General features: G+C 34.9%; 12 protein-coding genes and 6 pseudogenes across 18 annotated transcripts, besides 1 other annotated feature; 10 read left to right on the top strand and 8 right to left on the bottom strand.

The window, feature by feature from the left end:
* The first annotated feature begins 1357 nt into the window (after nucleotides 1-1357).
* On the top strand, nucleotides 1358-2212 carry TVAGG3_0612800 (annotated as a pseudogene). Its single transcript has one exon. A coding segment is annotated over exon 1 (855 nt).
* A 118-nt stretch (nucleotides 2213-2330) lies between these two features.
* On the top strand, nucleotides 2331-3045 carry TVAGG3_0612790 (kinase-related family; the record flags this gene model as incomplete). Its single annotated transcript, XM_051240096.1, has 1 exon — nucleotides 2331-3045. A coding segment is annotated over one exon (715 nt), but the record flags the coding sequence as incomplete, so codon positions are not given.
* A 692-nt stretch (nucleotides 3046-3737) lies between these two features.
* Nucleotides 3738-22867: a mobile genetic element.
* On the top strand, nucleotides 7964-8364 carry TVAGG3_0612780 (annotated as a pseudogene). The gene has a single exon. A coding segment is annotated over exon 1 (401 nt).
* On the top strand, nucleotides 8393-9016 carry TVAGG3_0612770 (annotated as a pseudogene). Its single transcript has one exon. A coding segment is annotated over exon 1 (624 nt).
* On the top strand, nucleotides 9356-9628 carry TVAGG3_0612760 (Poxvirus D5 protein-like family; the record flags this gene model as incomplete). The annotated part of the gene is made up of 1 exon (XM_051240095.1): nucleotides 9356-9628. The coding sequence occupies one exon, from the start codon at nucleotides 9356-9358 to the stop codon at nucleotides 9626-9628; it is 273 nt and encodes a 90-aa protein (XP_051086682.1).
* TVAGG3_0612750 (protein of unknown function, DUF4108 family) lies at nucleotides 9666-10085 on the top strand (the record flags this gene model as incomplete). The annotated part of the gene is made up of 1 exon (XM_051240094.1): nucleotides 9666-10085. One exon carries the CDS (start codon nucleotides 9666-9668, stop codon nucleotides 10083-10085), a length of 420 nt encoding a protein of 139 aa, XP_051086681.1.
* On the top strand, nucleotides 10584-11109 carry TVAGG3_0612740 (P-loop containing nucleoside triphosphate hydrolases family; the record flags this gene model as incomplete). Its single annotated transcript, XM_051240093.1, has 1 exon — nucleotides 10584-11109. A coding segment is annotated over one exon (526 nt), but the record flags the coding sequence as incomplete, so codon positions are not given.
* TVAGG3_0612730 (protein of unknown function, DUF4106 family) lies at nucleotides 11175-11459 on the top strand (the record flags this gene model as incomplete). Its single annotated transcript, XM_051240092.1, has 1 exon — nucleotides 11175-11459. One exon carries the CDS (start codon nucleotides 11175-11177, stop codon nucleotides 11457-11459), a length of 285 nt encoding a protein of 94 aa, XP_051086679.1.
* TVAGG3_0612720 lies at nucleotides 11942-12747 on the bottom strand (annotated as a pseudogene). Its single transcript has one exon. A coding segment is annotated over exon 1 (806 nt).
* Nucleotides 12836-13246, bottom strand: TVAGG3_0612710 (organellar and viral DNA polymerase type B; the record flags this gene model as incomplete). The annotated part of the gene is made up of 1 exon (XM_051240091.1): nucleotides 12836-13246. One exon carries the CDS (start codon nucleotides 13244-13246, stop codon nucleotides 12836-12838), a length of 411 nt encoding a protein of 136 aa, XP_051086678.1.
* Nucleotides 14077-14877, bottom strand: TVAGG3_0612700 (organellar and viral DNA polymerase type B; the record flags this gene model as incomplete). The annotated part of the gene is made up of 1 exon (XM_051240090.1): nucleotides 14077-14877. A coding segment is annotated over one exon (801 nt), but the record flags the coding sequence as incomplete, so codon positions are not given.
* On the bottom strand, nucleotides 15465-16127 carry TVAGG3_0612690 (uncharacterized protein; the record flags this gene model as incomplete). Its single annotated transcript, XM_051240089.1, has 1 exon — nucleotides 15465-16127. The coding sequence occupies one exon, from the start codon at nucleotides 16125-16127 to the stop codon at nucleotides 15465-15467; it is 663 nt and encodes a 220-aa protein (XP_051086676.1).
* TVAGG3_0612680 (uncharacterized protein) lies at nucleotides 16436-17296 on the bottom strand (the record flags this gene model as incomplete). Its single annotated transcript, XM_051240088.1, has 1 exon — nucleotides 16436-17296. One exon carries the CDS (start codon nucleotides 17294-17296, stop codon nucleotides 16436-16438), a length of 861 nt encoding a protein of 286 aa, XP_051086675.1.
* On the bottom strand, nucleotides 17368-19506 carry TVAGG3_0612670 (DNA/RNA polymerases family; the record flags this gene model as incomplete). The annotated part of the gene is made up of 1 exon (XM_051240087.1): nucleotides 17368-19506. The coding sequence occupies one exon, from the start codon at nucleotides 19504-19506 to the stop codon at nucleotides 17368-17370; it is 2139 nt and encodes a 712-aa protein (XP_051086674.1).
* On the bottom strand, nucleotides 19552-20135 carry TVAGG3_0612660 (annotated as a pseudogene). Its single transcript has one exon. A coding segment is annotated over exon 1 (584 nt).
* On the bottom strand, nucleotides 20155-20307 carry TVAGG3_0612650 (uncharacterized protein; the record flags this gene model as incomplete). The annotated part of the gene is made up of 1 exon (XM_051240086.1): nucleotides 20155-20307. One exon carries the CDS (start codon nucleotides 20305-20307, stop codon nucleotides 20155-20157), a length of 153 nt encoding a protein of 50 aa, XP_051086673.1.
* On the top strand, nucleotides 20745-21620 carry TVAGG3_0612640 (annotated as a pseudogene). Its single transcript has one exon. A coding segment is annotated over exon 1 (876 nt).
* A 138-nt stretch (nucleotides 22868-23005) lies between the features above and the next one.
* Nucleotides 23006-23560, top strand: TVAGG3_0612620 (uncharacterized protein; the record flags this gene model as incomplete). Its single annotated transcript, XM_051240085.1, has 1 exon — nucleotides 23006-23560. A coding segment is annotated over one exon (555 nt), but the record flags the coding sequence as incomplete, so codon positions are not given.
* Nucleotides 23561-23636: the final 76 nt, after the last annotated feature.

Raw genomic sequence — 23636 nt, 5'->3', positions numbered from 1 at the left:
ATTTCTATTTCTTTTCATATTTATCATTGTTTTATTACATTAGCTTTCTTTTCATATTTATCATTGTTTTATAGCATTCTCTTTCTTTTCATATTTATCATTTAATTATTACATTCTCTTTTTTTCAATTTTATCATTTGTTTAATTAGTTCCCTGTCTTTTCAATTTTATCATTGGTTTAATTTATTTTCCTTCTTTTCATATTTATCATTGTTTTATAGCATTCTCTTTCTTTTCATATTTATCATTGATCTATAAAATTTTCTTTCTTTTCATATTTATCATTTATTTATGACATTTTATTTCATTTCATATTTATCATTTATCTATCTCATTCTCTTTCTTATCATATTTATCATTAATTTATGAAATTTTCATTCTTTTTATATTTATCATTTATTTATAAAATTTTCTTTCTTTTCATATTTATCATTTTTTATGACATTAGCTTTCTTTTCATATTTATCATTGTTTTATGAAATTCTCTTTCTCTTCATATTTATCATTGTTTTATGAAATTCTCTTTCTCTTCATATTTATCATTGTTTTATGAAATTCTTTCGATGTTAATAAATGCCCCCTTAGTATTGCAATCGAAAAGAATTCAATTGAAATTGTCAAATTCTTAGTTGAACATGGCGCTGATGTTAACATGAAACTTATTCTTTTTCTTTTCATATTTATCATTGTCTTACAAATTTCTATTTCTTTTCATATTTATCATTGTTTTATTACATTAGCTTTCTTTTCATATTTATCATTGTTTTATAACATTTTCTTTCTTTTCATATTTATCATTGTTTTATGAAATTCTCTTTCTCTTCATATTTATCATTGTTTTATGAAATTCTTTCGATGTTAATAAATGCCCCCTTAGTATTGCAATCGAAAAGAATTCAATTGAAATTGTCAAATTCTTAGTTGAACATGGCGCTGTTAACAAGGAACAGATTCTCTTTCTTTTCGCATTTATCAATATCTTTTAAAATTATCTTTATTTTCAAGTTTAGCATTACTTTATTAAATTTTCATTCTTTTCATATTTATTATTGTTTTATAACGTTCTCTCTAACTTAATTAATGCCCTCTTTAGTTAAGCGCATTTATAAGATTATCTAATATTTTTTCCAATCGTGTGATTCTATCACGCATTATTTTATAATAAACATTCCATAATTTAATATTTTACTTTATTATCACACTCAAATTTGAATCATCTTTCAATTATTTCGAAAATAATATAATCTTATTATTGGATGTTGAATTAAAAAAAAAAAGGCATTGGGGCTTCCAAGCGCGTTGCGCCCTCTAGCCCCGAAGATGTTTAGTATAAAACCGCTTTTTAACTTCACTTAAAATGCCACGTAAGCTACGTAAGAATATACGTAAGAGGAAGGGAGCATTGAAACATCCAATAGTAAGACTGACACCACAACAACAGTTGCAACAACAAATGCTGAATGACCCCACTATGTTGCAACAAATGTCAAGCAATCCTATGCTTTTAAACCGAGTTGTTGGTGCACAGAGTGGAGGTTTAAGAGCGGCACTTTTAGCGAAAATGGCAGGCTATGGTGGAGCTGCAGACGGAACAGCATATAACCCTCAAAGTCAAATGAATTTGAGTTCACTCAAAAATCAAATAGCAGATGTCAAAAAGTCAAACATAGACATACAGAAGCAAATAGGTGAAAACGAAAAGAAACTAGAATATGACAGACACACAAAGAAACTCAATGAGTTAAACGTAGAGAAAAAGAAGAAAGAAGAACAACTGAAAGAACTAAGTACGGAAATATGCAAAAAAAGTGTCAGAAAAAGCAGCAGAAGTAGCAAAAATGGAACAAGATGTTGTAAATTTGAAAAACCATACTACTCGATATAAAGTACTGAAAGATGAAGAGATAAAACAAAAAGCCCTGAAGACATATATGGATAGCGATGAGTATAAAAAAGAAGTTGAAGCAAATGTAAAGGCAGAAAAACTTTTACAGTTGCAAAACCAAACCGTACAGTATGAAAACTTAGCACAAGAAAGTAAAAATAACGACGCAGCCATGCAAAAGGCAATGAAAAGCGCAGAATATATAAAAGCTAACAATGACTGGTTAGATGCCCAAGCCAACGCTAAAGCAGCCCAGCTTATAGGGTCAATAAGGACAAAAATACAAGCGGATGAAGACAGTTCAAATGAAACTTTAACAAATGCTGACTTTAAGAACGCCTTCGAAGCTCTTCATAGTAAGGTGAAACAAGTGAACGACTTCTCATCTGGAAAGAAACTGAAGTCTGAAGGTTTCGACAAAGAGTTAAGAGAAGTAGCACAAAATATGACGAAAATAACAGATGCAGCAACGAGACAGGCAGTTCAAAGTGCCTATGACGCCGTTAGAGCAACTGTTGTGAAAAGTCAAGAAAAAGAGTTACAACAGACCAAAACAGACCTAGTAAATGCTTTCTTAAAAACGAAAAGTCAGGTAGGACATTACGCTGCAGATGGAACATATGTGCCAGCTGGTGGAACTTATATACCAGCTGGTGGAACTTATATACTAGCTAGTGGAACTTATATACCACCAAACCCTCCAAGAGAAGCACCTGCACCAGGACTACCTAAAACATTTACATCGTCACATGGACACAGACACAGGCATGCACCAAAACCAACACAACAACCAACAGTTCAAAACCCTGCACAACAACCACCTCCACAACCAGCACAACAACCACCTCCACAACCAGCACAACAACCACCTCCACAACCAGCACAACAACCACCTCCACAACCAGCACAACAACCACCTCCACAACCAGCACAACAACCACCTCCACAACCAGCACAACAACCACCTCCACAACCAGAGCAAGGACATAAAAGAAGTAGAGAACAAGGAAACCAAGAATTCTTAAAAATGCTTAAAGAAGACTATGGTTACCCAGATACTATTGACTTTAGTGACAGATATAAAGAAGCTATTAGAAAGTTCAAGGATGGAAATGCTGACCCGAACCTATTTAGCTTTATGGCTCAGCACCAAATCGGATATAATTTCAAACCTGGAAAATACAAGCTCGCAAAGGGATATGATTTAATAGCATATCATCCAAATGACATGAACGAATTTACTCCGAGATATTTGGTGTCAGAGCTAAATGAAATTCAACTATCTTCATGAAACGCGTAAAAAATAGAGACGGAACGAAAGAACAAAGGCTTATGAATGCGGATGACTTAAATAGGGAACTTGTTGAAAACGGTCTCGGAATATATGAAATGCCAGCAGATGAGGTACAAGAAACTCCACAGGAAGAAGTTCAGATACAACCAGACATGGAAGAAATAGTTCAGCAACAACAGCTAGAAGAGCCTGAAGGAAACGAACAAGTCCTCCTTTGGAAACTAACTTCACAGAACTAGATGAAGATTTGGAACAGCCGAAAAATCTTGACCCTCAACAAGAGTATGCGGAGAATATGGAATATTTCCAAGAGTCTAAAAAAAATTCGGCTGACATAGTAGAAGAATATCGAAAAATGTTTGCCGACATACAAAAGACTCCAACACCAGATGAAAATATTCAGCATAGAATGGAAGTACTGAAAGAAAATGTACACAAATACAACAACCCTTTTTACTTACGAGCATTTAACGTTCAATCTTGGATGAACTCGGTGAAAATAAAAGGTTAAATTTCAAGAAAACATATAGAAATGAAACATTGTTTAAAGTTCATTCAGAACCTAACCAAGATGGAAACAAACCTACTTTTGTTTCTGCAGACGATGGAACTACAATGAGATGGGGTCATAAAGCTAATCCGGATAGGTGGTTCATAAACTTACAACCACAATTCCAAGAAGTTGTAGACGCAATGGAAGTCAATGGTGAACCAGATATAGCTGGTATTTTAAGCGCGGCTTTAATGCCATTGAAAGATATGAAACATGCAGATATTTTGGACCAGTATGAAATGAACATGGCTGATGGAAATATAACACCTGACGTTCTAGAACATTTATCTCAAAGAACTACACAGAACCATAGAGATGGTATATTTGGTGAAGAGTTTAGAAAGAAAGTTAGGGAGGAGAAGGAAGAGAACCTATTGTACATGACCTTGCAAACGAAAGTTTACAAAATGTCATAAAAACTTACTTTGCAGACAATGAACTGAGAAGGGATGAATATTTAAGAAAACTCAAATGGACAGTACCAAATGAAATGTTAGTATTGAAAAACATGTTCCTTGACAAAATAAAACCAACTACAGAAATAAACGACGCAAGACTGAAAGATTGGGTAAAAGCTTTCCCATTCACAAAAGATATTGTTGGTAACATGGAAAGAAAACCAGAATGGCTACAAAAACATATATTTGGAAACGAGCTTATTCCATATGGACAGGCACTGTTTGAAGAGCTTGAACCGGAAACTCAGGAAAGAGTCATGCAAACAATACGCGAAGACTCAAATACAAACTATGACAAACTCTTTCTAGGATATAGGTTACCTGAGATGGGCGACCAGAGCCCAAAGGCAAAAAGGACATGGAAATTTCAACATACTAGTGAACATGAGGCAAAGATGCAACAACTTGAAGCAGAGGGCAAGTTACCAAAAGCGACACCAAAGAAGAAGAGAGTAGAACAAAGTGAAAGTAGTGAAGAAGTAACTTCATCTAGTGAAAGTAGTGGCAATGAAGAAAAAGAAGAGTTAAAAACTCAGTCAGGAAGAAAGTAAAGCTTGGTCCACGTGGGTTCTATTATGACATATAAATCCAACTATTCTATATTTTTACCCATATGAAATGTACGCCGCTCAGAATATAACGCCAACAGTTTTGGATGCCATGAATGGAAATGTTTCCGAATGGTATAACGAATGCGACAATGCCATTAGAAGGTCAGAAATAGTTCCTGGAACTTACGAATATACAACTGCTGTTTCTTATGGAAACGTAGGTGAGTTTGGAGAAGGTTCTTCAACAACAGTAGATATTGCTTGCGACAGGTTTCATATAATTTCTATTGAAACTCTTTCTTATACGTGGAACAAGACATTGAAATAAAACTTCTGCCAAGTTGTCTGACAAGAAAGGTTGCAATGGAATTTTCTATGTCGGATACCAATATGCTCCAGAAGTTTTCATGGATATAAGATATATTCTAACTCTGACTTAGTTCAAACAGTAACATGGGCAAACTATGAATGGTTCGCTTTGAGAAACTCATACAACCACAAGCTAGAGAACAAACAGACCAGTATGCAACTATTTGAGAAAATAAGAAGACTTGACCCTAACGTTCCAGGAGTTTATGTTGACCTTTCTGGACAAACTGCAGCAGCAGTAACCAAAGTAAAACTAAACTTAGAGTTCCTTTGTCATCTTTCCTATCTTCAGGTTTTTAAGATACTTGCCAAACTGGGCAGGAAAAATTTCTATCGAACTTACTCCAAGCAAAAATAACTTGTCATTGCACCAACACAAGACCCATTCACTCTTACAGACGTAAAGGGAGCAAATCAAACGTCATTCGCCGAATTTTGCAAAGACAAAGTTGACTTAGACTTTGGTTTCTCAAACTTCAACACTGAAGTAAACTATTATTTCAATGCTGCTGAAACTGCTTGGGACCCAGTTAAGTTCACATGCGAAAAGTTTGAATGCAAGAGAATAGAAAGCAGACTTGCAGTCTATATGTTTGGACCCAGATATTTTCAAATGCTTTAGCTGCCAATATATTGCAGTTCCACTTATGTTCCTATACACCAAATATCTGTCAAAGACTTTGCAGTGAAGTTGGAAACCAAAGTGCTGACCCAGGTGCAAGAAACAGATATTGCCTTAACAACTGCAATGAAACATGCAGATACTATGTTTGTACTGTTCAGACGAACTATAAATGACTATTCTTGTTTCTACAACCCTGTATTAAATATCATATAAACATAGTGGCAATATTATCCAAGAGAAGAATATTCTACAGTTGAGGATATGAGGTCATACAACTTGACATTAGATGCTATGAACTTTAACAACAACTTCACAAACAACCATTAACCCTGAAATGCAAAGTTCTATTATGCCATATGTGAAAGTGATGGACCCATGCAGGAGGTCAAAAAACTCAATATACAATGGAGACCGTTCAAACTTTTGGCTTGGCATTCCATTTGCTGACTCAGAAGACTTTATGGTGGTATTTCAACTGTTACAGTTCAAATACAATATACTGGTGACAGAGACGTCCAAATGAATTGAAAGCAAAGAAGTTTACAAAACCAATAGCACTTTTCACAGAAATTGCTCTTTTGAAGATTCGTTCGATGAAACCTGCTGGGGCTCCTCAGATTGGTATAACGACAGCTTCCATCGAGCAGATTTTGGCAGCAGGTCAGTAAGTTGTTCTTGAACTGACTTCTCTCCGTCAAATATTGACAGTACGCAGTTTTGATATAATATTGTATTATAACTTACCTTTAGAAATATCGGTCAGTTTTTGTTGTTATATTTTTGTCTGCTTCAAGAACTTTCACCATCTCGGTTATACCAACTTTCTTTGCTTTATGAAAATATTTTGGTTCAGCAAAGACTGCTATTCTATAACATTTTCCATTGTTTGTGTAAAGAACTACTCTGTCAATGAACTTGTATTGTTTGTGTGTGTAAACTTTGTTTTGCTTCAATTCGAAGAGATACTCAAATACGTCCATCTTTTTATTCTAAGTAAATGTCATTTCCGAAAATAGAAGCGTAAGTGTTTCAAAAGGTTTAATGGCGATGGCAGATGTGAAGTTAAATTCACCAACTCAAACAAACAGTCAAAGTGTTGTTGTCAATGTCAAAGACAGAGATGTTGAAGTGGGGAAACCATACGAAGACGAAGATGGTATAACAATAGTTCCTGTAAAAGAAACAACCAACATATCCTGAAGTTAGCAGAGACTTAAGTTCTGTTGCAGATTATTCGAAACGACTACCAACAACTTAAAGACAAACTTAAAACTCAGGAGAAGATTTGTCAAGCTTTAGGTCTAATGTTAAACTTGGTCGAACACAACCCTGTAAAGTGAACTCATATGTCATTGCACCTCATGAAGTTTTGAAAGAACTATTGAAACTTTTGACAGAGGCAGACGATATAAACATCAAAGAAATAGAACCCGACATTGCTTGCTGTGGTGTTTCATATAATGTCATTGACAAGATATACGTTATGAAAGGAGGTGAAACGTTGAACTTAAAATATAGTTTCCCAGACGTCATAAAAATATTTGACGACCACAACATTTCATTAAATTTACTTGCTAAGTAAAAATGGCAAAACTTCTTGAAAGATGTTTGAAGAAAAACAATATAGACTTTATTTCATGTAAAGGACTTTACACACTTTGAACGATATGAAAGACCTGTTTTGTTTGTTCGTGTAGACAAAGGAAAGTTCTATGTCTTTACAAAATATTTGAACTTCTTAGACAGAGAACTTCAAGAAACGCCATGTGAAAGTTTAGATGAAGTTCTTCTCCACTTTCAGAAAAACTTTTAAATATATGTAAATGGCAGAAGACATAGTGGTTTATACTATTACGACTAAAAACCCTGAGTCATATAATTCTATAACAACAAACTTACAAAGTCCTCAAGGACGATATTGTAAACTGACCTTAAACACGATGACGACTAAAGCCTGTTTTGCTCTTTTGACACCAGAAGACTTTGTTGTTGTGAATGGTAAAAAATACTCCTTTGAAGATACTTACTCAGATATACCACCAACAGGTTTTGTTGACTTATTTAATACTTTAAGGACGAGTGTAACATGTGCTGCAACTAGAGCAGGTTTCATTATGTTTGGATGTCCGACTGAGTTTACTATAAACGATATGAGCTATAATACAAAACTTATATCTGGTTTTTACTACCAACAGTTTCCTATAACAGGAAAAGGTGTCATACAAGGAATGTCTGTTCCATTGACTTTAAGTACACCTATTTTATATATTGTTTCAAACTTAGGTTCAAAGTGCTATTCGAATGTCGACAGAAACTACTATGACCAAAAGATACTCATGCGTATAAACAACACTTTCTCTGCTGGTTTGCCTATTGTTCATTCGAATGCAGAGTTTTCAGCTTTAGTAACTCAAACACTTTAGCAAACATAAACTTAACCTTAGTTGACGCAAACTTTGTTCCTGTAAAACTTTTATGTCCTATGTATTTGTCAATGACGGCAGAAAGTTTCGAATTGGAAGATGCAACTGGTGAAAGTTTTGTACTACAAGAACAACTTCAACAACAAATAGCTCAAGAACAACAAATGCAACAAATGGAACAAATGCAACAACAAAGTCAAGAATAAAAAAATATTTTTTTTTATTTTTATAAAAATGTACAGAATAGATGTTTCAGATTTTTATGACTTCCAAGCCTTCAGAAATATGTGTCCATTTAGAGACTATAACAAAGCAGTCGAGAATTTGAAACGTTTAGTCATTTATGTCGACTCTGCCCCAGAATGTTATGTCATGAAAGAATGGGATGTAGTCTTTAACAAACCTAAAGCGACAATAGTTTCAGAACAAGAATGTAAACAGAAACTTAAGAAAATAAAAGTCGTACAAGTTGGCATGAAGATGTTAGATGCTTGGGATATCTTATTGTCAAAGTTAGAAGATTTTTCAGTTCGTGGTATAAAGTTCTATACACCTTCTCCAAACTTCTATTCTATCTTCACTGGATATAAATACGAACAAGTAGAATGGAAAGAAAATGTTATAGAAGCTTGGTTAGACCATGTCAAAGAAATTATATGCAATGGAAACGAAAGAGTCTATGAGTATATCTTATGTTGGTTTGCAAACATCTTACAACATCCAAGTGCTAAAAATGAAACTGCTCTCATTGTAATTGGAAACAAGGAACAGGTAAGAACACTTTCTTTACAGATATCTTATGCAAACTGTTAGAGGGCTATTCGAACCCGAATATGACAAACTTAGAAAACATCTGCGGTAAATTTAACTCTTCAATAGAGAATATGAAACTTATAGTATGTAACGAACTTCAAAGTATAGATACAACAAAAGGTTTTAAACTCAGATGCTTTGAAGAGTCTTATAACAGACAAAGTTGGAGTTGTTGAAAGAAAGTATAGAGACCAAAGAGTTTGTGAAAATGTTGCAAACTTCGTCATGGTTTCAAACAACGCCGTTCCGATGAAGTTAGAAAGTTCTGACAGAAGATATGTAGTTGTCAGAACGTCAGAAGCTCATATGCAAGATACAGAATATTTTGACGACTTAGCAGAAACTTTGACATCTGACTTTTACAACCACTTGTTCTCATATTTTATGACATTAGATATTTCTAAGTTCAATCCAAGACAAATTCCACATACCGAAGAGAGACAAACATTGTTAGAAGCAAACAAGAGTGTATATGAACTGTTCATAGATGAAACTGACTTTGAGTGTTTAGATGAAAGGTCATTGTACGATTCGTATAAACAATATTGTCAAGAGTATGGTTATATGACAGCGTCTAAACGAACATTCTTGGCAAATGTCAAAAGTCTTTTAGACGTACAGAATGGTGTATATACAAAGAAAAATTTTTCTGAGTAAATTTTAAAAAAAAATATTTTTTTATCCGATAGAAAAAATGACGAAATTCATCTCAGTCAACAAGTACATGTCAGGACTTAAAGAAGAACTAGACCCATTCACATATTTGAATGTTTACTTCTACCATTTTGAAAAGTCTACATTTGACAAAGTTTGGAACATCGAACCAGTTAAGTTTGCTATTGTGACTAAAAATGGTGCGAAATTTGAAGACTTAGACATAGAAGGTTTGTTAACAGTCAAAGAAAGTTTTGACAGAAGGTTTTCAAACCTTAAAGAAGGCAAAGCATACAAACTTGTTATACATTATGAACCAAAGAAAGCAGACGACTATGAATATTATGAGTCTAAAGTTGTAGAAGTTCAAGGTAAATTGGGTAAAAAGATTTTAGAGTCTAAGCCGGTGTTTGCTCCTAAAGAGGAAGAGAACATTGACATTGACCCAGAAATGTTCTAAAAATAAAATTTTATTTTTACATGTCAAATTTCTTTTTCTCTGGCTCTGGTTCTTTCTTCTCTTCTTCTACTTTCTTTTCTTTCTTTTCTCTCTTCTTCTTTTCTGGTGGAGTTATGTCAAACTTCTCAGAACCATATTTTTGTAAAAGTGCTTTGTCATTAATAGCTCTTCTATTCTGTTTTCTATTTCATTTTCAAGAACAGCGCATGTGTCTTCTTTGTATTCTAAGAAGTTTTGTTGGACTTCATCTCTCCAAGAGGCGTCATCTCTGTCAACAAGTCTGTCATTGACAAATTTTAAGACTGCTCTGCTTAATGTTTTATGGTTCTTGTCATATTCCCAGAAACAGAACTTTAGAACAAATTCCCCTTTCTTGTTTACACTATGTAAGATTTTATGGTCGACAGATGTTTTGCTGTCGAAAAGCTTGTCTCGAATATAGATAGCGAAATCGCTAGACATTTTCTAAAAGATAAAAATTTTAATTTTTCTAAAAATATGTTAGAAAAAAAGTTTGCTGACATTGACAAAAAATTTGAGAATGTTTTAAACAAGAACAAGAGGAAGTTGGAAAATGCTCAGATAAAACCCATACATGACAAGTTCTTATTTGCTCAGAATGGTATAACAGGTCTAATTGCACCACCTGGGTCGGGTAAGACTTTCACTTATCTTAAAATGGCTGCACAACAACAAGAACTAGATGAGAAGAACCCATTCTATGAGTTAGTAGTCATTTGTAGTACTTCGGGTCAATTTGACCAAACCATCAATTCGTTCAAAGATATTATAAAAAAGTCTAAGTTAGTATGTATAAAAGACTCTGAGTTGTTAGATTGGATAAAGAAGTACCAAAGAAGAGTTTTGAAGTACAATGCTATAAATGAGTATATAAATTCTAAGTTTAAAGACCCAAATGAGGAAATGCAGAGAATATTAGAGAAGAAACACTTCAGAAACAAACAGAAAGAGATAGAATACATTTCGAAGAAATTGCAATCTTACGATTGGAAGACTTACCCTCATAGATGTCTTCTTATCTTAGATGACTTTGCTTCTCATCCTTTGTTAAAGAATAGAGAACAAGACATGTGTCGAATTCTTAAGAAGCTCAGACACTTTAACATCTCAGTTGTCATTTGTGTACAGACAGCCAAGAGTTTAAGTAAGGATGTAAAGAGAATACTTACTGACATTGTACTTTTCCCCGGATTGTCCGAAGACGATTTCATGGAACTTATGAAAGAGTCCATGGCAGGTAAGTTTGACAGACATGAACTATGGGAGAAGTACAAAGTCATACAAGACCCTCATACTTCTTTCAGAATTCATATCTACGCAAACAAAGTTCAAATTGTTTCAAGACAAGCGTAAAAATGTAAGTGTTTGAGTCTTAGTCTGTTGTGGTGCTGGGGCTGTCGGTTCTTCTGGCTTTGGAATGGACTCGGTTGGTGGTACGTCGGACATTCGTTTGTGTCCTGTCGGAAGGAAGGACTTTTCCTGTCGGAAAGAAAAACTTTTCCTGTCGGAAAGAAAAATTTTTCCTGTCGGAAAGAAAAATTTTTCCTGAAGTTCGACCAAAAAGTTCTCAATTTTCGAAAATTTGAATGGTTTACGGACGAACAACAAGAAAAATTTTTCCTGTCGGAAAGAAAAATTTTTCCTGTCGGAAAGAAAATTTTTTCCAGTTGGAAGGAAATTTTTTTCCTGTTGGAAGGAAATTTTTTTCCAGTTGTCGGGAAATTTTTTTCCTGTCGGATGGAAGGACTCGGAATGCCAGAAGGATTTGACAAGACAATTTACCATCTAGAGCTACCTGAGCCATCTGAAGTCAAGACCAAAAATAAATGGTTCATTTACTCTTCCTCTTTGAAGTTATCGAAATACTCTGTTATCTTTTCCTTCAGTAGCGGCAAATCTTCTTTGAATGTAAGTATTGTACAACCTTTCATATCATAGTGTGTTTGAGGTAACGTATCTTGAACTATTTTTTTCACATCTTCATTCGGTGTCATTGAAATCGGTAAGTTTTCGCGATAGAACCAATTTCTGTCAGATTTGTAAATCTTAGCTAAGTCGTAAAAGCTTTTGTTTTTCTTCTGACTAAATGCAACATAACCATATCTCTGTCTTCTTCATTTTCCATCTCTTCAGTGTAAATCATATACTTATAGTTCTTTTCCTTTCCTTTTGGTACCGAACGTGGTATTCTTTTCTGTATGTTTTTGTCTTTTGCTTCAAGCTTGTTCTCTAGCTCTTCACGTTCTTGTCTATGAATTTCATCTAACATCATGAAAATATAACAAGCATAGCGAGGTGAAGCCCACATTGCAACAGCATTTACAAGAAGTCTATGTACATAATATCCTTTCAAACCATTTGGCAAATTTTTACGATTTTCGTACGGAATCTCGTCCCTCGGTTTTCCGAGGGACGCAAACATATGAGGAAATTCTTCTAAAAGTTCTTTTGTCTGTTGGTTTTCAAACCAATGATATGCTTGCTTTGTAGAACGAAGAGTATTCAAAATACTTTGCATTTGGTACATGTCATCTTTGACCGAACGAATGAGACGTAACTGTTTGTTATACTGAACCCACTCGTATTCTTCATCTATATCTTCATGAACGATAGCAGTTGTTGTGTTCTCTGTTGTTGTCATATCTGTCTTTACATACAAAATAAAAAATAAAATAAAAATAAAATTAGCGTTATTTTCTATCTTGTATAAAAGACCAAAAATAAACGCTTTACATGTATTTTTCAGCAACTTCGTCAAATAATTTTATAGCTTTGTCGATCTCATCTACTTCAAACGTTTCTTTACCTTTCGTGGGAGCACCATACATTTTCTCAAACTTTTCAAGTAGTTCTGTTTCAGCAGCTCTCATATCGTTAACAAACACAACCTTGACTCTATTGACTATACTGTCATATCTTTGAGTTATATTATATGTTCTTCCTATCTTATATCTCTTTGTATTGAAGTCCTTCGGTTTCTGAACGATGTAAAGTAAGCCTTCACAGCAACGTTCCGTATCGAATGAACCATATGTTATGAAATTATATCCAACAACTGGGTCAATCCAGAACAAAACTACTGGTATAAGACTTTTGTCTATAAGATATGCTCTTGTTCCATAGAATCTTACCGATATCATAAGCTCAGGATTTCTTGTCAAAATTTTCTGAGTTGAAGCATTTCTAACCCAGTCGTGTGCTTTCTTTTCAGATAGTGTTAGAATGTCTGACAAAGAATATTTTTTGTATTTCTTTGAGTATCTTACGTTTAAATCACCTATTCTAACCACTTTGGTGTCATTGTCTATCTTTTTAACTGTTTCAAACTCAGTGTTTGTCATTTACTGTTCTTACATACAAAATAAAAAATATTTTTTTTAAAAAACTAACGTTGTTTTTTTATCTTAAGGAAATTCATGATTTCAGGGATTTTTTTGACGAAGTGTCAAAGTTCACTTGGTAAAAAAAATACAGTTATATCATGAAATTTGGTCATTTTTTCACGATTTCAGGGATTTTTTTTATGAAGTGTCAAAGTTCACTTCGTCAAAAAAATACAGTTATATCATGAAATTTGGTCATTTTTTCACGATTTCAGGGATTTTTTTTACGAAGTGTCAAAGTTCTCTTCGTCAAAAAAATACAGTTATATCATGAAATTTGGTCATTTTTTTCAGCAAAAATATATTTTAGATCTAACCAGGTCCCTCGGTCCCTCGGTCCCTCGGTCAACTAACATTTTTTTGAAAATGGTGACAACATGACATTTTGACAACAACACAGGAAATAAACTTCTTCGTATATGTTTTGTCAAGACTTTCATTGTCAATGAGCGTAAATCAGACAAAAATATATTTTAGGTGTCACCTCTTTTTCACAAGCGTTTTACATGGTATATGTTGTGATGGTTCATGACTTTAAACAGTTTTGTAGCTTCTATTTCTTCACGAAGGATATCAAAAGTTTTAACGATACCGAATGTTTCTTTATATTTCTTCTTGACATCAGATAGAAGGAAATCGTCAGCAGTTGGATAGTTTTTGTTCAGAAATGTCAACATGTCCATTTTATCTTCTGCTGGTTTCTCTGCTTCTTTCTTTAAGTCAGCATAGTCGTTTCGCATACGTTCTATCTCTTTGACGGAGTAGTTATATTTCCTTGTTGCTGCTTTACATTTTGAACATTGTGGGTTCATTTTAGCATTGTACATTGAAACCTTACCTGCAAGTACAACTAAGGCGTAAATGGTTTTCTTTAACTCAAAGGCTGCTGGTTTTATTTGTCCGTTCCATACTTTACCTCTTCTATCTTTATCTCTTATCTGCCATACACATTTTGCAACTAACGAAACAAAGTTGTCGTAGGTCTTAAACTCCCCAGATTTATATATGTCAATGAAATATACCATATCGCAGTCTTTGTGGTTGCAATGAAATCCAAGAAACTCATAGTTTACCTTACGTATGAACTTCTTTATTTCAACTGAGTCAGTTGCTTTGACTTCTATTTCATCGAATTCTGGAATAGTAAGCTTTTGTTGTTGTATTTCAGGAAGTTTAGGTAGATGTTCCACCAGGTCCTGCATTTCATAAAGATACTGTTCATTTGTTTCATCTTTCGCACTACAGTCTAAATCTCCTTGGAGAAGTTCTTGCTTTATCTTCTGGATTTCTGTTTCGAAAGTATATGAAGAAGGAATGAAGCTTTTCATCTCTACTAACATAGAAGTTGGGTTCATGACTAACGAGTTTGGTGAAGTTGTTGCTGACATGTTCTTACAATAAAAATAAAAAATATTTTTTTTAAAAAAAAACTAAAATATATGTTTTGGTCCGGGAACAACAAAATTCAAGAGTTTTGGTTGAAAAATACGGTGGAGCCAAAAGTGGCTCGACCTCAAAACAAGCATTTTGTGAAGAATATACCAACCCGCGGAATTCCGCGGGTTGCTTTTTATACAAAACATTGACGATGAAGTCTTGACAAAACAAGCATTTTGTGAAGAATATACCAACCCGCGGAATTCCGGCGGTTGCTTTTTATACAAAACATTGACGATGAAGTCTTGACAAAACAAGCATTTTGTGAAGAATATACCAACCCGCGGAATTCCGGCGGTTGCTTTTTATACAAAACATATACGATGAAGTCTTGGCAAAACATTTACGAAGAAGTCTTGACAAAACATTTACGAAGAAGTTTATTTCCTGTGTTGTTGTCAAAATGTCATGTTGTCACACTTTTTCAGAGAAGTTTAAATTACCTGGTGACCTGGTGACCTGGTGACGTAGTGACACCTAAAAACCATCTAACCTAAAATATATTTTTGCCGAATTCAATAAAAATAAAATGGTTCATTTACTCACAATATTTTTGTACAAAACGACCCCAAACTTTTAACTTCTTTTCTGCAGCTTCTAATGCTATCTTAGCGAGTTCATATTCTCTAAATTCTCTCTTTAAATCTTCTTGTTCCCATTGGTCTAGTTCGTATGGAGAGTCTCTATAACCAGAACATATCTCACGTTCATGTTCTATTTGTTTTTCGCACATTTTTCTAACTTCTTGTTCGAACAAAGGTTTTGCATTCTCTACTGTATCTTCAAGTTCTTCTTCATCTAATTTCTCATGAACTTTCTTGTCTATGGAGTCCAGAATTTTTCCAACTGCTATGCAATATTTTGGAGAAGCCCACATTGCTATATAGTTTACAAGTCTTGGGTCTACATACGTTCCTCTAACCTGTTTGATTTCATCGGGAATTCCTGCAGAAATTTTGTATAAAAAGCACCCGCCGGAATTCCGGCGGGTGGTATATTCTTCACAAAATGCCTTAAAATACTCTTCCCAGGACTTATTTTCCAACAACTTTCTAAAGTCTTTCCTAAACTGCTGACACATATTTGTTGCATTTATATAACCATCCTTGTCTCTACGTAAGACTTCAATACCGTTGTAAGTGCCTTTTGTGAATGTTTCGCCATTAGATTTGTTCGTGAACGTTTTTGCTTCGACTGTCATTTCAGTTCTTACAATAAAAATAAAAAATATTTTTTGGTGGTACGTCGGACATTCGTTTGTGGCTTAACCGTCGGACATTCGTTTGTGGCTTAACCGTCGGACATTGTCTTGAAACAGTACAAGTCTTGTTCCACTTCTCGGGTCAGCCGTTCTACATAACCTCAGAAGGCGACATCCAACCAGTTCAGTAAACATCTCATTTTAACTCACTTTTTTTCTATCTTAAGGAAATTCATGAAAATTCAAGAGGGTGAAAAAACAGGTGAGAAAACAGGTGAGATCTCACCTCTTCACCTAAAATATATTTTTCAATACTTTTTCAGCACTTTTCCGTAGTTGTATATGAAAGACAATTCGAGATAAAAGTCATAGTACAATGGAATAATATGCTGCACACCGTTTGTTGTGAACCAAACTTGAAAGTCAGAGAAACTGTTACTAGGTGGTTCGTAGAATTTAGAAGCAAAGTCATAAAAGTCCTTACCGATACACAGAAAACTGTTGTTGCTTGAACTGAAACTTGCATGACACATGACATTTTGAGGGTCAAACACGTTTCTATAAACTTTCAAATCTGCTGGTGGAAGTATAAATTTAAATGGACCATCTGGTGGTAATGGTTCGTTCTGGTTTAGTAACCGAAGAAATTGTGCCCAAGAACGTTTGTCTACTCCCCAATATAAAAACTCTGTATCTCTTGGAGGGTTAATTTCAATCTTTTGAAATGAAACTGTGGAGTTCATCTTGTCATATTCTAGTTTCAGATAGTATGTTCCATTTAGTAAAGAGTGGTATTTTTCTTGAAATTCCCAGTAGTATTTGTTTATTTGAGTTTGAAAGTCATTTAGAGTTTTCTCAAGACTTTCGTCTGAACGAATTGTAAAGATTTTCATTTCGTCAAATTTTTCTATTAGACCATCAGAACCTTTATACTGACCATGAAAATATACTGCGAACATAAACGCGTTAGTTCTATTTGAAAACAAAACTCTTCTAAATCCTATTGCCTTTGCATCTGAAGGACTTTGAAGCCAACGAATTGGATAGTCAAACCTGTATGTTTGGGATGAAATTTCTTCATCTGAAATATTCCTGCCAGCATTTGTAAAGATATAGTCTAACGGTTTTGTATCTGCTACTTTTGTTCTTTGTTTTTCAACCTGAAGCATTTAATATATGTAAAAATATACTGTTTTAAAAACGTTTTTATTTCATGCAATGTTTTATTTCATGCAATGTTTTATTTCATGCAATGTTTTATTTCTGTGCCGTCTTCAAGTATACCCCAGTACTTACGCTTGGAGAGGACATGAACTTCGGAAAATACCTTATCTAGCTTAAAACAGCCCATCTTTTCACCGACCATTCCCATTTCAATGAGTTTGTTATACCCTTCTTCGTTCGTCATGAGTGCGTCAATGTTCTCGTAGTATACCACAACTTTGGATTTGATTTCCGAGAAGAACTCATTGTAGTTGTCAAGGACTGCCTTTGCGAACTGAGGATAAGACCAATGTTCGACAATAGGTTTTAATGTGGTTACTAAGCCATTTTGACCTTCGGTGAACTCGTACTTCAAAACAAAAGGAGAAAACCTTTCAACAAAGTTGTCGACCTTCTCATAGTGTTTACTCTTCATCTTTTGAGGTTTTTTAATGGAATATCCCCATGTCGAATTCATAAGCAATTTGAGTGTCATTGCAAGTTTGGGGTTTGAAGCTTTCCTAATATCATACAGTTGTTGTATGACTTTTCCAACTGTATAGTTCCTTCCCGGGAACTCACCATCTTCGTTTGGAATTCCAGTCGGAATATATTGGACAAACCTCATGTACGCAGCGTTAAGGTCGACATAGTATATCTTTTCGTTTGAGTCGAACTTGTCGCAACCAATGGGTCCAGTTCGTGGAAATTCAAGTGAGTCTCTTATCTTCTGAGAAACTTCTCCTGTTATCTCATAAACATCGTCGAGGCAGCCTGTTTCATATAAAACCTTCTGACATAACTCTGATGCTCTCCAATACAATTTGACGTCAATTGGATGTCTCAATGGAAGTTTGTTTATAGCATCTTGAAGTTCTTGCAACCTCATTGGAAGTTCTTCTGGTTCAGGTTGGTATCCGAACAATCCAACTCCTTTTGGAACTGTGTACTTCTTTTGTGCTATAACTTTGTCTGGAACAACTTTTGGTCTTGCTAACAATGAAAAGTTTGTTTCGTCTTTTGGTACAAAAGTTTCTGTCAGCTTGTCATCTGGAATTGGTTCCAACAAGCCTTTCTCGAAAAGAATGTTAACAGCTCTGACAATGTTGCACTTGCCTTTTCCGAACAATGGGTTTGTAAGACTTTCGTTCAACATGAAGTGGTTGTGGACAAGTACAATCTTCAACCATGGTAATTTGAAGTCAACAACATAGTCGTCATGTGAAGAACCTTTCTCAGTCGGAATGTTAACTCGGATATTGACATTTGCCAACGGTGCAACTTTTGACAATTGACCTCTAAGAATGTACCTTGTTTTCACACATGACTCAAGATACTTCATCTTCTCATCTGTAACAAGACCAGAGTTCCTGAGACATGTAAGAATGCAAGGTTCATTGACAATTGTTTCAATTGAATTGTAAATTCCATACCTTGTCAAGTCAATGTCAGACTTATTTCTGAACGGGAAATAACCAGCATGTTGTCTGACTACTTGAGGGTTAGGTTGGTACCATTCGAACTTCACGCTTGCAATTCCTTCAATTGCATTCAAAATGTCTGAGTCGGAGTCAAACATTTGTTCTCTCTTTGTAGTCTTGAAAGCGTCAAGAAGTTGTGCGGCTGTTGTGACATTGCCATGTGCATAGTAAATATGACCATCCAAATCTTTTACGGTTAGTCTGAGATTGTGTCCTTTCTTATTTCCGTCTTGTATGGCAGCAAGTACTCCCATGAAGCCTTCTTTGTTCTTTCCATCGTCAAAGTTTACTGTAAAGGTTCGACCAGAAGTAATTTGACTTCTAACTTCACGATACTTTTCATATGCATATCTTGTTCTTTCCATGGGAGCATGTGTGTCTTCACCTTTTCCTTTTTTCCTTCTCAAAGGATGCAATTGTTCGTCATGTTTCCAATAGAATCTGGCAAAGCCGTCGTGTCCTTCAACTTGAGGTTCATTAACATCGAAAGGCATGTCCATAAGACGCTCTTCTTCTAACCTCTCTAGTCTGTTTGGATAATTTGCGCGTGCTGTTTCCAAGTCCATTTCGTAGCGAAGACCAGACAATTTGTCATAGACTTTTATGGGTCTTCCCTTCCTATATTTAAACTTCTTCGAAACTCTCCAACCATATCTTTGCAACTCTGCTTTTATTCTAGCAGACTTTCTGTCCATTCTATATGGGGGCATTTTTATAAAAATAAAAAAATATTTTTTCCTTTACTTTACATAACCACCTGCTGCCATAAGTCTTTGACGCCAACCCATACCAGCTAATGAAGGTTGACTTGGTTTAGTTTGGAAACTAAACTTTGTTTTGGTTTATCTTCAGTTTTTGGTTTTTCTTCTTCTATTGGTTTTTCGTCACTTTTCGGTTCCTCTGACTTTACTTCACTTGCTGGAACAGTTGTGTCGTCAACATCTTCATAAATATCATATGCCATTTGTTTTTGTTTTCCTTTCAACTTTTTGTGTTTGTTGTAAAGTTTAGAATATTTCGACTCTAAGTCAATGAGATGTTCTATAATGAACTGTTGGTCAGTGAAGTAAACTTTTCCATCTGTTGTCTCGAAAGCTCCTTCAGACTTCAATATTTTATTTGTGAGAGTCTGTTTCTTTTTTGAGATACTAGCCGTTCCATTTTTATGAAAAGTGACTTTGTAGTTAGAGTTTGTATTTCCAGACCTGGCACTTTCTATTATTGAATTTTTCTCTTCATCTGTAAGTTCTTTGACAGGTTTTGACAATGGTTCTGAACTTTTTGTTTGTGGTGTCAAATCTACCGTTTCAACTTCTTCGGTCATTTCATCTCAGTAAAAAATTTTAGTTTGGTTTGTTTTCAACTGGTTGTTTAGGTTTTTTAAGTCGGTCTAAAACTTCCTGAGGTATAGGAAGAACTTGACAAACACGTTGTGTAACTGCTGGAAGCCGACAAAGCCATCTTGAACCCATTTGTCTCAATGCTGTATTGTTCATTTCATCTCAGTAAAAAATTTTACATTCCCCACGTTTGAGGTGGTTGAGGTTGGTTGTTGTTTACCCACTGTTGTGCATGGTTATATCCTCTGTTAAAGAATCTTTCACCTTGGTCCATATAGTGCCCTGCTTGGTTATAGTAGTCATTTGCTTTGTTATAGTAGTTTCCTGCTTGTCTTCCTACATTGTCCATCCAGCCTTGAACTTTTCCTCTTGTTTCAGGATTTGGAATAAGATTTGCTGCATCTCGTGCTACCTCCCAACCTTTCTGTACAGTTTGTATAATAGGTTGTGCTTTCTCTTTCAGTATACCTAATGTACTCAAAATCTTCCTTCCAATTCCAAATGCACCTCTGGCTATTGTTCCCACTGCGGGTAAAAATCTGGATGCGACTCCTGCTAATGCGCCAAATAAACCCATTTCTTATGGGTTAAAAATGACGAATTCAAACAAGGACCCGTATGTTTCTAAAGCGACAAAGAAAGCACTCATGGTAAAATCTTTAGTTCAACACCAAATGCTTGGTTTATGGATATCTTGGAAAACATTCCGAGGTATAGAGAAGATGGACCACCATACTGGCTAATATTTGTCGGTCAAAACACAAGATACTGTGAAGCCATACCATTATGGTCCAAAAATATTTTAGATGTGAAAACTGCTTTGACAATATTCGTTGACAAATACCATCCAACAAAACTGACATCTGACTGTGAAAGTTCTTTCAAATCAGACGATATTAAAAACTATCTGCGTTCAAAAAATGTAAACCAATATTTCATTGTCGACCAAAACCATTCTGCTCTTGGTGTCATTGACAGTTGTATAAAAATCTTAAGAGACTTAAACCAACCACAAGGTGGTGAAGCAAATGAAATGTCATATGACGACAAGTATAGACACTTCTCCATGGCAAAGATGAGACAAGTTTTAAATATTTACAATACCCGTAAACAAAAAGGTTTGGGAAACCACTCCCCCGAAGAAATGAAAAACAACCCCGACTTAGAGAAAGACTATATATTTAATAGTTTAGTCAAAAGAGACAAACAAGAAAGAATGCCGGGCTTCAAACTTCAGAAAGGTGACAAAGTAAAAATAGAAATACCTAAACGCGACCCATATGAAAATACTATTGACTATGACAACAATGGGAACTCGACAGGTACTCACGTTCGTGTTCGTAAAAATAGAAGAAAGTATACAAGAGAATATTATGAAGTTTTAGGCAAACATGGCAAAATGTACAGACTGCAAGCAGAAGATAAAACTACTATTGTCAGACCTCGTTTCAAACTTGTCAAAGTTCAAGGTGGTATACTTTCAAAGACAGTTCCTAACAAATATAAGACAACTCCTGACGAATATGCTAAAGAAGTTGAAAATGACGACTAAGCATTTCTATACCATGCGTAAACTGTCATGTAAGGTGGCATGTAGTCTTTACTTTGTCCGTTGTTTCTGCATATCCTGTAATGCGATGTGTATGGCTTCCTCCTCCCTGAGTGTCATCCAGTAACAATTTATAGCAAACTTAACGTCGTCTTTAACATCATATCCTTTACCTTTTGTCATTCCTGTCCAATCCCAATATCTATGCTTATGCCAACCTGCTTCAGCTGTAGTTAAATTTATGTAATGACTGTGTGCAGGTAGGTTTTCACCTGAAATCGTTTTACTTCCACCTGTTTCCTTTGAAGAGTTTGCACAATACAAAAACCTGTCGACTATTTGAGTCCAAGTTCCAAAACCAAGTACTACTTCTGGTCTGGTAGAGTTCATTGACGTATAAATAGAACCTATAGGATATACTGTTTGAAGTATTTCAGTCTTTAACGTTTGAAGCTCTGTTTTGTCAGCTTTCTTATCTAACTTTTCTTGAAGTTCATTTACGTCAGAGATGCTATGTGTATGATGTTTTTGTGGGTATGTTCCTTCTGTCCATGCGAAAATATACTCTTTTGTTGCATCTACATATCCAGCTATCCATGTCGAGTCTGCTTTTGTATTCCTTAACTCTGTAACACCTTTCTCAAGCTCTTTCAACTGTTGTCCATCTTCCATTAAACCTCTGGTATGACTTGAAACCGTTTGTGTCAACATATCTACAGTTTCTTTGTCGGCTTTAAGGTCTAAACATCCTGAAACCCATCCTGTATCGGCTTTAGTTTTTAAAATCTTTGTTGTCCGTTCATGGTACCATTCAACCCTTTCTATAATTTCATTATCTTTTTCATCCACATATTCCTTATCTGCCTTCTTCACTAACGCACTAGCCACATATGCTAACTCATCGTCAACATATGTTTTATCTGCTTTCTTTTCAACATCCTCTTTTGTTGCATATGTTGCATCTGCTCTGTCATGTTCTTCTTGAACTTTTTCAATGACATACTCTTTGTCAGCTTTGTTGTCAATATCTGCTTTCAAAAGAAGTTCTTTTATAGGTTTCTCGTTTAAAGTTCCTTTTGTTGGATTTACACAGACAGTATGGTTCTTATTGTCTTGAAACAGAAACTCATCTGTCATTGGGTTTAATGTCAGTTTTAAGTTTCCTTCTTTCAATGACTCAGATATCTTAGAATAGTTTGAAAAGTTCGTTGTGTTCTTATTTAGAGCTTGCACAATGAGTTGTCGGTTGTGTTGTATTTCTCTCATAGACGCTGTTTCTTTCGACATTTTTATTCTAGATAAAAAATGCTTCCAATAGAAAAAGAAAATTCAAGAGTTGCTACAACTAAACCATTAGATGAACTTTTTACGAATGTCGGTCAAAAGTTTGAGACAGAGACCGTAAAGCATGAAGGCTATCGTTTTGACTACCCCTTAAGATGGCTAAGAGACCCATCCGTCACAAAAGCTGTTGGCTTTCGTAGAATGAAGTTCATTTCAGAAGCCATACATGGTTTCCCATTTACGGTCGGTTTTGAAGTTCGATACTATAACAAAGAAAAACGTACGTATGAGAAATTTGTACAGGGAAAACTTTTACAAGTTAGTTTGCTTGTAAACTTAGAAACAACTCTTCAAGCTTTTCAAGAAAAAATAAACGATATCTATCTCGAATATGCAAACCAGTTTAACATTGACGAAGGAGAGTACCATCTCGATATTTTATATGACAGGAAAAATGCAACTGTTAAAATCAATAGAATAGAAGACCTTGGAGAAGACGTTTATATTTCTACAAAATATAACAACTTGGCATGGTATAGATTTTTGAGGATGTTAAATCAGCCTGCAGAATATCCAGTACACCCGAACTTTTATGAAGTCGAAAACCCTAATGGAACATATGAAAATGTTTTCGACTCAGATGCTATTATAG

Source organism: Trichomonas vaginalis, chromosome III (assembly GCF_026262505.1).
Source record: "Trichomonas vaginalis G3 chromosome III, whole genome shotgun sequence".
Lineage (NCBI taxonomy): Eukaryota > Parabasalia > Trichomonadida > Trichomonadidae > Trichomonas > Trichomonas vaginalis.
The sequence above is the reverse complement of the archived record's forward strand: the minus strand, read 5'-3'. Positions and strand labels throughout refer to the sequence as shown.